The sequence below is a fragment of the Leptodactylus fuscus genome, chromosome 9 (genome assembly GCF_031893055.1).
Source record: "Leptodactylus fuscus isolate aLepFus1 chromosome 9, aLepFus1.hap2, whole genome shotgun sequence".
Classification (NCBI taxonomy): domain Eukaryota; kingdom Metazoa; phylum Chordata; class Amphibia; order Anura; family Leptodactylidae; genus Leptodactylus; species Leptodactylus fuscus.
Genome location: NC_134273.1, coordinates 44,732,761 through 44,745,302, shown reverse-complemented (window position 1 = coordinate 44,745,302; position 12,542 = coordinate 44,732,761). Strand labels below are relative to the sequence as shown.

The 12,542-nt window shown below is 42.6% G+C and overlaps 1 protein-coding gene across 1 annotated transcript in view; it reads left to right on the top strand.

Moving 5' to 3' along the window:
* The window catches only part of DMC1 (DNA meiotic recombinase 1), an 82,980-nt gene that overhangs the window by 44,626 nt on the left and 25,812 nt on the right, over positions 1–12,542 (top strand). Inside the window, exons 5-8 of the mRNA XM_075286876.1 lie at positions 822–874; positions 1,025–1,066; positions 8,592–8,664; positions 11,961–12,052. Coding sequence (XP_075142977.1) covers positions 822–874; positions 1,025–1,066; positions 8,592–8,664; positions 11,961–12,052 — 260 coding nt within the window. The remainder of the gene's footprint in view (positions 1–821; positions 875–1,024; positions 1,067–8,591; positions 8,665–11,960; positions 12,053–12,542) is intronic.

Below are 12,542 nucleotides of genomic sequence, written 5' to 3'. Positions count from 1 at the left end.
TTTTAAAGGGATTCTATAATTGGTTCTAGTGATTTTTTACTAAGCATATATTTGCATAGCCTTGAGAAAAGCTATTCCAGAGATACCATTTAATCATTAACCTCTCAGCCATCTTTGAATTAACCCGCTTTTATGGATATGCTAATTAACCACCACGGAGCACCAGATGTTCCCTGAACACTGTGTGATATGTGTAAACAGGGGGAGGTGAGAGCAGGGAAGGCTGATGAGTCTTCAACAGCAGCAGCAGCAGCCTTCTCTGCTCTCCTCTGCCCCAAACAAGATAGTATTTCAGCTTTTAGTTTACTGTAATCCTACAGCAAACAAGCGCTGCAGGAAAAACTGCAGCAACAATCCATGGCGGTTTTTCCTGCACTGCTTTCTTTTTCCCACAGTGCTTCTGCAGCAGGCAAACTGCGTAGTTCATGCCATTTGGTGCCCCAGTCAAAGAGGGGAAAAAAACTGTGTGTAATGTTATTTATTAAGCTGTCTTTATTCACAGTAAAAACTGCTGTTAAGAATGCCAAAAAATACATTTGTTTGGAAATCAATCTTAGTCTAGACTCTAGAGCCACTTGTTGCAGGAAAGCTGCTTTTTTGTTGCAGATTTAGCAGCAGCTTTTTGAGCCAAACCCAGTATTGGCTACAAAAGGAATTGGAAATATAAAGGAAGCACTTATACTTTCTTGTCAATCCACTCCAGGCTCAAAATAAACACAAAAATTTTCTACAGAATAAGCAGCTTTTCCACAATGTGGGATCTTAGAGTTACCTAGTTTTGACGGAGTGCAGTCATGTCTGACCTCTATGTTTTCTTTCAGCAAACTATTAGGAGGGGGTATTGAAAGCATGGCAATAACAGAGACGTTTGGAGGTAAAGTTCTTATTATCCAATAAACACATTTCTAAGTTTCCCTCAAAATAAGTTCTACAGAAACATAATTTGTGATTTGTACAAATTGTACCATTCATAGTCACCAGTGCTACTCAATTTTTTTTTTCTCTCGTTTACATATTTATGTAGAATTCCGAACTGGGAAAACTCAGCTGTCTCATACACTTTGTGGTATGTTTTCTTTCATTAATAAATATTTGTTCATACACAATAGAACCCCATGTGCCTGATTTTCATAACTTTCTATAACTATAACTGACATGGCAGCTTTGTGAATTACTTTGTTGGTCTCTTATCTGTATAGGTTTCTGTGAATGCCCCTCTGTTTATTTTCTGCTTCCTATACCACAATGTATGAGTACATCATGGTAAGCAGCAGGTTATTGCACCATGCTGTACTGTATTATTACATTATTATGAGGCCATCTCAGGAGTTGAGCGGGGGCCATTAGCAGTGCTTGTCAGCTGTAAAATTCAGCTTTTACACAGTCACACACCCACAGTCTGAAATAACTTTAATCCTGTATTTTAACCATTTAATTATGCTGTAGTTGTTTTTGACACTGTCAATGGTCTCCTACCTTGCTGCTCAGTCATTCAACCAGTATTAGGGACTGATCATTTGGCTGCCAGCTCATAATATACTGCGGTACATTAGTGTTATATGATTGATATCACACAGCTTAGTCCCCACCTAGTACAACAAAAAAATTTATGTTTAATATAAAAAAATAAAATAAACAAACTTCCCCTTTTCTCATGTAAAAGTACCTAATTATGAATAATAATAATTATTATTATTAGTTTTCCTGTAAAAACCTAAAATAATGTGTTTTTATTATTTCACCTCCAAAAATGGAGTTGAAGTGATAAAAAAGTTGCATGTATGGTAGAATGGTACCAATTAAAAGTACCTACAAAAATATGCCCTTAAAGGGGCTCTATCAGCGAAATCATGCTGATAGAGCCCCACATATGCGTGAATTTTATCTACTTACGCATTGTGCACTGTGGGCGGGCATTCAGGGTGTGTCTTCATCTTCATCCACGCCTCTTCTTCCTCCGATGTCCTTCGGTCCCGTCTTCCTCCGGCGCTCGCGAACTGACACTGATATTAAAAAAATGGCCTGGGCGCATGCGCAGTAGCATGCGGCTGCTACTACGGCTACTGCGCAGGCGCCCAGGCCATTCTTTTATATCGGTGTCCGCTCGCGAGCGCTGGAGGAGGACGGGACCGGAGGACGTCGGAGGATGAAGAGGCGGGGATGAAGAAGACGGCGCACCCTGAATGCCCGCCCAGCGTGCACGATCCGTAAGTAGATAACATTCTTTTTTAGGGTTTTATTTTAAAACTGGGGGGTAGTTTAATATAACATTTAAAGGCTATTCACGCATATGTGGGACTCTATCAGCATGATTTTGCTGATAGATCCCCTTTAACTTGCTCCAGGGAGCTGAAGGTCTGTCCCAAGGTCACCAACTGCCTCAATTACATAAACTTTCAAAGTTGTTTTTCTCCAAATCTACAAAAGTGATCTACATAACAAAGGCATGATGTTTATCACTGTAATGTGCTCTGTAATACTGTGGTGACAGTTGATTATGTTTGCGAGTGGTGGTAGCCTCTTTTTAAATAGGTTTATTAGAGAACCAAGAGGATTAAAGAGGGATGCTGCGAGTCCAACCCCTAGGTCCCGAAGCATTCAGGAAAACAGGGCACTGAAGGTCCCTTATGCCTCCTGCTTGTGAATAGAGTGCTAATCCGTTTGCCATGACAGGTGCTTGATTCACTGCTATGGGGCTGCTGGGACAGCATGGATTAGGTGAGGAGGCAAGGGATACTTTCAATTCCCTATTCTTCTAATCGTTGGTGGACCCAGCATTCAGATCCAAAGCAATCTTCTGATAGGGGATAAAAGTTCAGAATATCACACCCCATTTAAGTTAACTGAGGGCGGGTTCACACCTGCGCCCGGTCTCCACTTTCAGGTTTCCGTCTTCTGCCGAGAGAAACTTGACAGGAGACGGCAACCTGGTGGCCAGTTTGCAAAGTGACTGCCCAATTTCTTGCTGATTCTGCTTGGCAAATTGGCATAGAATACAATATAATGAACATGAATGAGGTTCAAAACCCCCCAGTCACATGCAGTAGAAAAATTCACCATGGATGTGAGAGCATGTTTTGAAAAAAAAAAAAAAGAGTAGCAGGATACAACATGCTGTAGATTTTAACCCCTTCCCGACATCCGCCGTAATAGTACAGCGGACGCCGGGTGTTTAACTATGGCAGCCGCCCGAGTCGGGCGGCCGCCATAGCTGCCGGGTGTCTACTGTTTTACACAGTAGACACCCAAAATACCAAACAACAACATATCACACTGTGTTTAACAGCATAATCAATAACCCAAAAGAGTCTTTACACACAAAAAAATGTAATAAAACTTAACAAATTTTATTGATTACCAAAGATAAAAAACATAACATACAAACATATAACAGAATATACATATACTGGGGGAGACACAATAGTTCAGAACCAGAAAATACCTGACCCCACATGACTAAGGGTATAACACTAATGGGTAATAAGTGTGTGTGTGTGTGTGTGTATATATATATATATATATATATATATATATATAGTAGAAGTATATATTATAGTGTTAATACAAAAGGAAGAGAAGGTAACCATAATAATGTTGCTAACTGGCAGACTAACCACCACCAAAATAAAACGTGCTCAACTAAATAAACTGGCTCCACCAAAAAAATATGTCTTTCCCACAGCCCCAGGAACAGGTTGGCATATGAGGGCGCACAGTATACAGTAGACAAACAAAAAGCAGAACACATAAATAAGCAACCGAAAATGTATAAGGGAATGCATAGGTCCCCTATCAACTCTGCAAGGCCCTAAATGATTAATGTCCTTACCATATACAAAGTATCAACAAGCAAAAAAGAGAAGGTAAGTATGACACCTAATATGTACCGTATATACTCGAGTATAAGCCGACCCGAATATAAGCCGACCCCCCTAATTTTACCACAAAAAACTGGGAAAACTTATTGGCTCGAGTATAAGCCTAGGGGGAAATGCAGCAGCTACTGGAAAATTTCAAAAATTAAAATGGCCGAGTTCTTGGGTGCAGTAAGTGCTGGGAAAGGGGAGGGGGTGTTTTGGTTGTCTGTCTGCCCCTTCCCTGAGCTTGAGGACTGGGTTTTTTACCCCCACTTGGAATTCAGCCTGGCTGAATATAGGGGATCTGCAGTGCTCCTATTAACCCCTTCTCGACGGAATAGAAGCACTGCAGATTACCTATATTCAGTAGACCGGGCACTGTCAGACACAGGGATACCTAATGTGTTTGTGTTTCACAGTCATTTTCTACTTTGAGGGCAGGTTCACACCAGCGCCCAATCTCAGTTATGCAGGTTTCCGTTTCCTGCCCGAGAAACATTCATGGGTTTGAAAAGTGTCCGCCGGTGAGCGTCTTCTGCTCTCCGCATTGAAACCATTTTTTTTTTTTTTTTTTTTAGTCGGACATGCAGGACTTTGTGTCCAGTAAAAAACAAAAAACAAAACGGTTTCGCCATGGGCAGCAGAAGACGGCTCACCCAGACACTGAATGTCAGTTTCTGTCTTCTGCTGACAGAAAACGGAAACCTGCATAACTGAGATCAGGTGCTGGTGTGAACCCGCTGTGAACTTTTATTTATTTTATTTTTTATTATATTTTTTTTAAACTTTTTGTTAGCCCCCTTGGGGGACTTGAACCTGCAGTCATTTGATTGCAAGTTCCATAGACGGCAATACAAGTGTATTTCCGTCTATGGGAGATTCTCTACATTACTATTGCGGCTGGTCATAGACCAGCCGTAATAGTAATATAGCGATGACAGGCCTGGGAGCCTTCATTAGGCTCCCGGCTGTCGTCGGAACAGGTCGGCTACTGCGAGCTCGCTGCGCAGGAGCCGGCCTGCAACTTTAAAGGTATGGGGCCGGTGGGCACCGGCCCCGGGGGCTAATTTTGAACTAGGAGGGGGGAGGACATCTCCGAAAGGCACCTCCGCTGTAACGCTTACAGCGGAGATGCCGAAGCTTATGCCTACAATCAGAGATCGCAGGCATAAGCTTCAGCATCTCTGCTGTAAGCAATACAGCGGAGGTGCTGATTTCTATGGCGACCGCTCTGCAGAGCGGCGCCATTACGTTTACAGCCCGGCATCCCGACCCGGCATCCAGACACCGCGGCGGGTGCCGGGGCCCACAGCATCGCCACGCTCCTGCCAGGAGCGCGGCGATGCTGTACATTAAAATCTGCAGAAGTACTTACGGTACTTCTGCTAGCAGGGCAGGAAGCAGACATGCCGGGTGCGGGCCTGAGTTTACGTGGCTACGTCACCCGGCGTGTGATGGAGCGGTGGGGGGGAGCGGAGTCTGCTATCCTGGCCTGCTAGCAGAAAATTACCGTAATGACCCGAATATAAGCCGAGGAGCACTTTTTCAGCACAAAAACTGTGCTGAAAAACTCGGCTTATACTCGAGTATATACGGTATGTAAAAACAATTTTTGGGGGGCCACTGCGGAGTGAGTGCTTGTCCCTGATAGAGTCTATCTACATCTCCAGAATGGGTAAGCTGTAATGTCATTGACTTACAAGGCTATTTATGGTATGGGTAATTACATCCCCACCTAGTGAGAGTCCCATGCTGTGTGTTTACTATAGAAGTGGTTACTAAATACTGAATACTTGTAGTGTGTGCATAATACATGTTGGTTGATACTCAGCATTGGGCTGATTTGTACACCTTCAACATTGTATATTTGTTGTTATGTGAGATAAAAGGACTCTATAGGGACAGTTTTCCATCTTTGCACGTCACTCGACCCAGTTTTCTTTGTATATGTAGATTTTTCCTTCTATGTCCAAATTTTTAAATACGGTATGTAATTTAATAAAATATGATTTAATGTATTTAAATAATATGTGGGAAATAAAAAATTTTTTTTACATACATATTAGGTGTCATACTTACCTTCTCTTTTTTGCTTGAGTATACAGTAGACACCCAGCGCTAATGCCTCCAGTTGGTGCCCGCACCGATCGGAGGCATAAACCCCTCCAGCACCTCGGTCAAAGCTGACTGAGGCGCCATTTTCCCAACGGCAACATTTTGCCGGTGATTGCTGGCACCTGGAGCATGCTCCAGGGCCAACGTCACGTTGGCATGACAGCCGGGAGCCTTGTAAAGGCCCTCCGGCCGGTCTACAGTGATTTTCTTTTAAAAAACAATTTTTTGCAATGTATTGAAATGCATTAGCATTGTAATGCATTGCATTAGTGATCAGACCCCTTGGGGTTCAAGACCACTAGGGGGTCTAATAAATGCAAAAAAAAAAATTTAAAAAAAGAAAAAAAATGGCAATTCCCCCAAATGGTAGAACTAAAAAGTACACCTGGCCCTGCAAAAAAAGACGCCCTATGCATTCCTTTACACGGAAGTATAAAAAAAAGTTACGGGTGTCAGAATATGGTGAATTTTAGAAGAAGAAAAAATTGGCACAGTTTTGGATTTTTGTTAAGGGGTTAAAATGTAAATGAAACAATATAAATCCAGAATCGTAATGAAACAGAATATATGTGACATTTTGGCTGCACAGTGAACGCTGTAAAAACAAAGCCCATAAGAAAATCGCACAAATGCAGTTTTTCTTCAAATCCCCCCCATTCTGAATTTTTTTCCAGCTTCCCAGTACATTGTATAGAATAAATAATGGTAGCTTCATGAAGAAAAAATTGTCCCGCAAACATTCAGACCTCATATGGCTCTGGGAGCAGAGAAATAAAAAAAGTTATGGGGTTTGGAAGGAGGGGAGTCCAAAACGAAAATGAAAAAATGCCATTGGCGGAAAGGGGTTAAAATCTGCAGAATATTCTATTCAACATTTTTTTTCCCAGACTCAGTTGTAAAATCTAAATTGTATGTGATATCCCTTGTAATCTCAGTATATTATAGATAGATCGATCCTACTAATATTGTGTTTGGATGTTTGTGAGTTTGGATGTTTGTTCCTCAATCACGCAGAAACGGCTGAACAGATTTGCATGAAATTTGCCACATACATAGATAGGAACCCCGATTAAAACAACGGCTACTTTTTATCCCGGTAAATTACGTCACTACACGACCGCAGTGAAGGAATTTAGGTTCACACAACACTAAAGGACCTGTGATGACGTCATCACAGGTCCTTGAGCCATTCTCAGATAGGATCATGCTAGGCAGTAGGTGGAGCTACACGCTATTTTATAGGCGGAGCTATATAGGATGAAGCTGTACTGTGTGAAAGCTGAAGAAAATGGAGTCTCATAGAAGATCAGGAGACTACAGAACATGCAGGCTGTTTGTGGGCAAGAAGACTATATCGGGTGTAGAGTTTCAGTAAGTACTACAGGGAATGTGTTGTTCTGCCTCTGATGGGGGAGAACTTTGGCACATTTCAGCAACATCCGTTCAGCATTTTGTAACACAGAAGCTGCTCAGACAGTCTCATAACCGAACCCCTGTAATCACAATTGCCCGATGTAGCAGAGTTTAGGCAGTGCTGTAGCACACCTCTATAGGTTCTCCATATGCAAACATGTACATACAGCTGGGTATCCTATGCATATGCAGCGATGTAGCAGAGCCGAGACGCGGGAGTAGGCTGATCGAATTGTGGCAAATTTCTACAATATCCGTTCAGGCGTTTCCAACACAGAAGCTGCTCAGACACTGACATAAGAACACCCCTCTAATCCAAATAGCCAGATGTAGCAGAGCTTAGGCAGCGCTGTAGTACAGCTGAGTACGCTCTCCATATGCAGAGATGTACCAGAGCCGAGACACGGGAGCAGGCTGATCATCCACAGCAGCAATTGCTAAATATAAGTGGCTCAGCGCCAACACCAACCTGCAGACGAAGTCGCAGGCAGATGCTAGTATCTATCTATCTATCTATCTATCTATCTATCTATCTATCTATCTATCTATCTATCTATCTGGTCTTACTGGGTATGTTATTGTGGACTTTCACAGCATTTAGCTGTGTTTCAACCCAGTCTAATGGTTTTATTAAGAATAAACAAGAAAATGAGATTGTTTGCCCTGAGAAGTAGAATTGTGCTCCTATTTCTTTTTCTGTTCCCCTCAGGTTTGAGACATACAGTTGTCTTTTCATTCTAAGGGCTCGTTCACATGGAGTAAACGTGGCACGCAATGTGCCGCGTGTACGGGACGTTTGCGCCGCGATTTTGACAGTGCATGTTTGCGGTCGCGTTAGCGCTGCGTAAACGCCCGTTAACGCGGCGCTAACGCGACTGCAAACAAGCACCATCAAATTCGCGGCGTAAACGTCCCGTACACGCAGCAGATTGCGTGCCGCGTTTACTCCGTGTGAACAAGCCCTTCCCATGTCAAATACTGTAGCACATGCAATATAGTACCTTTAAAAACAGTATACTGAGATCAAACTGGTATTTTGTTTCTGCATACATTATCCCCAGAGAATCCTATGAAAAAGTTAGTTTATATATTTTTTGGAATACGGTACATACATTAGGCATATGTATCAAAATGCTGCAAAACAAGGCGTAACATGTTCATTTATCCATCCAGTCTGATACCAATGTAATATTTTGATATTTAAAGTGACTGCCCAGCTTTCTGGACACAATGGATACTCTGGAGGGAAGGTCATATTTGTGGACACGGAAAACACATTGAATCCTTTATAGCAGTGGAAATGAAACATTAATACAAACAGTGTATTGTGTATAGGTCATATAGCAGTGTTATATAGTGGGCATTAAAGGGATCCTATCACTCAGACACAATTTTTTTCTATGTACCACGTCGGAATAGCCTTAAGAAAGGCTATTCTTCTCTTACCTTTCGTCGTCTTACAATACTGTGCAAGCAGTCAGTTTTTCGTGGCCTGTGGCCATGCGTAGTCTGCTCTGCCCGAGGCCTAGAAGTTGCAAGCCATCGCCAGAAGAAGAGGCTGAAGAAGGCGCTGCAGAAGAAGATGGAGGCAGTGCTGGAGAGAGTTCTCTCACAGCATTGGGGACGCCCCCAGTGCTGTCTGAGCGTTGGGACCCGCCCCCAGTGCTGCGAGAGAGCTAATTTGCATACCAACAAGAACTGAGATTGTAGGCGAACGGCGGCGTGGAGAAGACAACGAAAGGTAGGAGAAGAATATCCGTTCTTAAGGCTATTCCGATGCGGTACCTAGAAAAAATTGTGATAGGTGATTCCTCAGGCAAGCCCGACAGGAGTGGAGGGGTAGGGAGTAAGCGCGCACACCAAAGTATGATCTTGAACAGTTTATTAAACACGACGCATTTCCGGCATCTGCCCTTTCTCAAGTGTGATACAAACTATAAAAAGAACAGTCCAATATGGTAGCAACATATTAAAATCAATCAATATATACAAATTTCCATCGTTAGCCAAATTTCCATATCATCACCAAGAGTGTTTATAATTACTACACTATATTGGCGCTCGGTGTCTCTCCCATTTTATCTTTTTACTAGAAAAAATTGTGTCTGAGTGATAGGATCCCTTTAAAGCAGTGGTTCTCAACCTTTCTAATGCCGTGACCCCGCAATACAGTTCCTCATGTTGTGGTGACCCCATTCAGTTTGGAACATGCGTCCATAACGGCGTGCGTTCCAGCTGAATAGCGCTGCTGCAGACAGTAAGGTGGCTTCTCAGTGGCTAAAGCCATCGGAAATACAGTATGTATTTTCTGATGGCTTTAGGCATACCTCCCAACTTTTGAAGATTAGAAAGAGGGACAAAATATGCGGCGCACTGCGTGCGCCATGGCAAATTTAGCTCCGCCCACTTTTGTTGACTCCGCCCATTCTCATTCATTTTTCATGTGCTCCCACACAGTATAATCCTTCTACAGTCACCCGTACATTATATGTCCCCTCGCCATCTCTCCCCCAGTTTCATATAACCCCTTCATCTGCCCCCAGTTTCATGTCCCCCCCTCCATCTCTGCCCCCAGTTTCATGTCCCCCCATCTCTGCCTCCAGTGTCATGCCGTACGCCCCCTTCATCTGCCCACAGTTTCATGTCCCCCCATCTGTTCCCCAGTTTCATGTTCCCCCAGCTCTGCCCAGAGCTTCATGTCCCTCCATCTCTGCCCCCAGTGTCATGCCGTCCCCCCCTTCATCTGTCCACAGTTTCATGTCCCTCCATCTCTGCCCCCAGTGTCATGCCGTCCCCCCCTTCATCTGCCCACAGTTTCATGTCCCTCTATCTCTGTCCCCAGTGCCATGCCGTCCCCCCCTTAATCTGCCCCTTCATTATGTTCCACCTTAATGTTTAAAACAAAAAAACCCCACTTACACACTCACCTTCCAACGCTCCCCCACCGCTCTCTCCGCAGTCTTGCTCACTCATACAGTTGTAGGTGCGATGTGACATCATCACATCGCGGCTACACATACAGAAGCCGCAGCACAGTATTAAAGCAGGAGTTGGCTGTGACAGCTCCTGCTTTAATCGCCTGTGTGTTCAACTCATCGGCGTCCTCCGGGCGCCGATCAGTTGAAAACGGGACATACCTCCCACTGACCGGGACGGTTGGGAGGTATGCTTTAGGCGACCCCTGTGTTCTGGTCGTTCGACCCCCGCCGGGGTCACGACCCACAGGTTGAGAACCGCTGCTTTAAAGAGAATCTTTCACCAACTCCATCTTTCCATCCATTAGTGCTGCTCTACTGATTCTCGTGGAGTAGGATTTTTTTTCTCTAGCCCCTGTTGTTTCTGAGGAATTGGTACTCTTGTTTTCAGCACTCAGTATGCTAATTAGGCTCTTTACTGTCAGGAAAATTACAGAATGGGACAGTAGTCCTGTAATGAGACTGGGAGACCCAGTGTCTGGATAGTGTTCAGACTGGTAAATACAGCCGGACATGCAGTCCATATTTCACTATAATTTTTTTTTTTTCTTTACTTCCTGCTTTCCAAAAGCCATAATTTTTTATAAATTATAGACTACTGTATGTTTGCAATTGTGTTGTCTGAGTGCAGTGTGAAAATGAAACACAAGATCCATTATGCTAGCTTTTTATTTGCTGCACCTTTTTTCTGTGTAAGGGAATTGAAAGCTAATGGAAGGGACCTTCTGTTTCATTTTAACATTGAAGTCCGTCTGGACACATATAAAGAGAAAGCCTTTTGTCTGTATCCTTCAGTCTGGCAAATTTAAAGGGTTTGTGCAGTTATAGATATTTATTCCATATCCACAGGATAGGGAAAAAGTGTCAGATCTCTAGTCAATCACTGCCAGGTCCCCCAGCCATTAGAAGAATGTTGGAACAAAAGACCCCCTAACATCTCCTTGTGAATGCAGTGACAGCATGCTTGTGTGACCAGCACTCCATTTACTTCTATGGGGCTGTCAGGCCTGTAATCTCTGGCAATGCCTTTTTAGTGAATGCACCAAAAGTACACAGCAGGGTACCATGTCTAGCGATATTCACTCTTATGAAGTGGGGGAACGTTAGAGCCAAACGACAATCTTATTAAATTTTATATATATATATATATATATATATATATATATATATATATATATATAAAGAAGCAGTGCATTACAATAAAAAGATGAAATATAAACGACACATAAATGCAAACAGTGTAAAATAAGAAGGGTATAACTCTACAGACCAGATCTCAAGTCTGGGACAGGCTGCACCCTAGCTCCAAAGAATTAGGCGATCAACATAGACTTTTTGATGAGCCAGGCTTACTGCCGAAGTGTCTTCCATCACACACGGTAATACACATGTTATGATTGGTAGAAATGTGGCTGGAGGAATTTCACTCTTCACAATTTTACAACAATTCAAATACTGTTGGCATGACTCCATGTTTGCCACATTGTAAGCATTACAATGTTCAAACATTTATCATATTTGTTATATTCTTATTCTATTTAAATTAAATTTATTATAGTGAGAATAATATTGTAGAAATTATCCTTAACAATGTGTTTAGCCGTCCAGACCGTCTTCGAGATATAGCTGACCGATTTGGAGTGGACCATGAGGCTATGCTCGACAATGTGTTATATGCCCGAGCTTATACAAGTAAGAGTAAAGACACAGCTTTACCCTATCAACAGTCCATTGCTAAATATGTAAATATATGCAATTGTCCTGTTACTAGCTATACGATAAATAGAATCAAAAAGTGCCTTTGTTATAAGATAGTTGCAGTTTAGATTCAGGCATCTATAGCATACCTAAAAGTGGTTAAAGTTGTTGTTGTTAAAATTGAGTCATGTCCGTTAAGTCAAAATTCACTTTGTTTCAGGTATACATTAAAATAACATGCAACAAGAGAAGTCCATGTGCTTGCTGCCAAAATAAGTTTATTTAGATTTGTGAAACTGATTTTCAGTTGCAGTAATTTCTGCACCAAATATGCCATGTTTGAATCCTCCCTAAGGCTAAGTCCCCATGTTGCGGAAACGCAGCTTTTCTTTGTTGCAGATTTTGTTGTATTTTTTTGAGCCAAAGCCAGGATTGAAATGAGCAGAAGGTAGAAGTATAAGAACTTCCTATATAGTTCCTATTC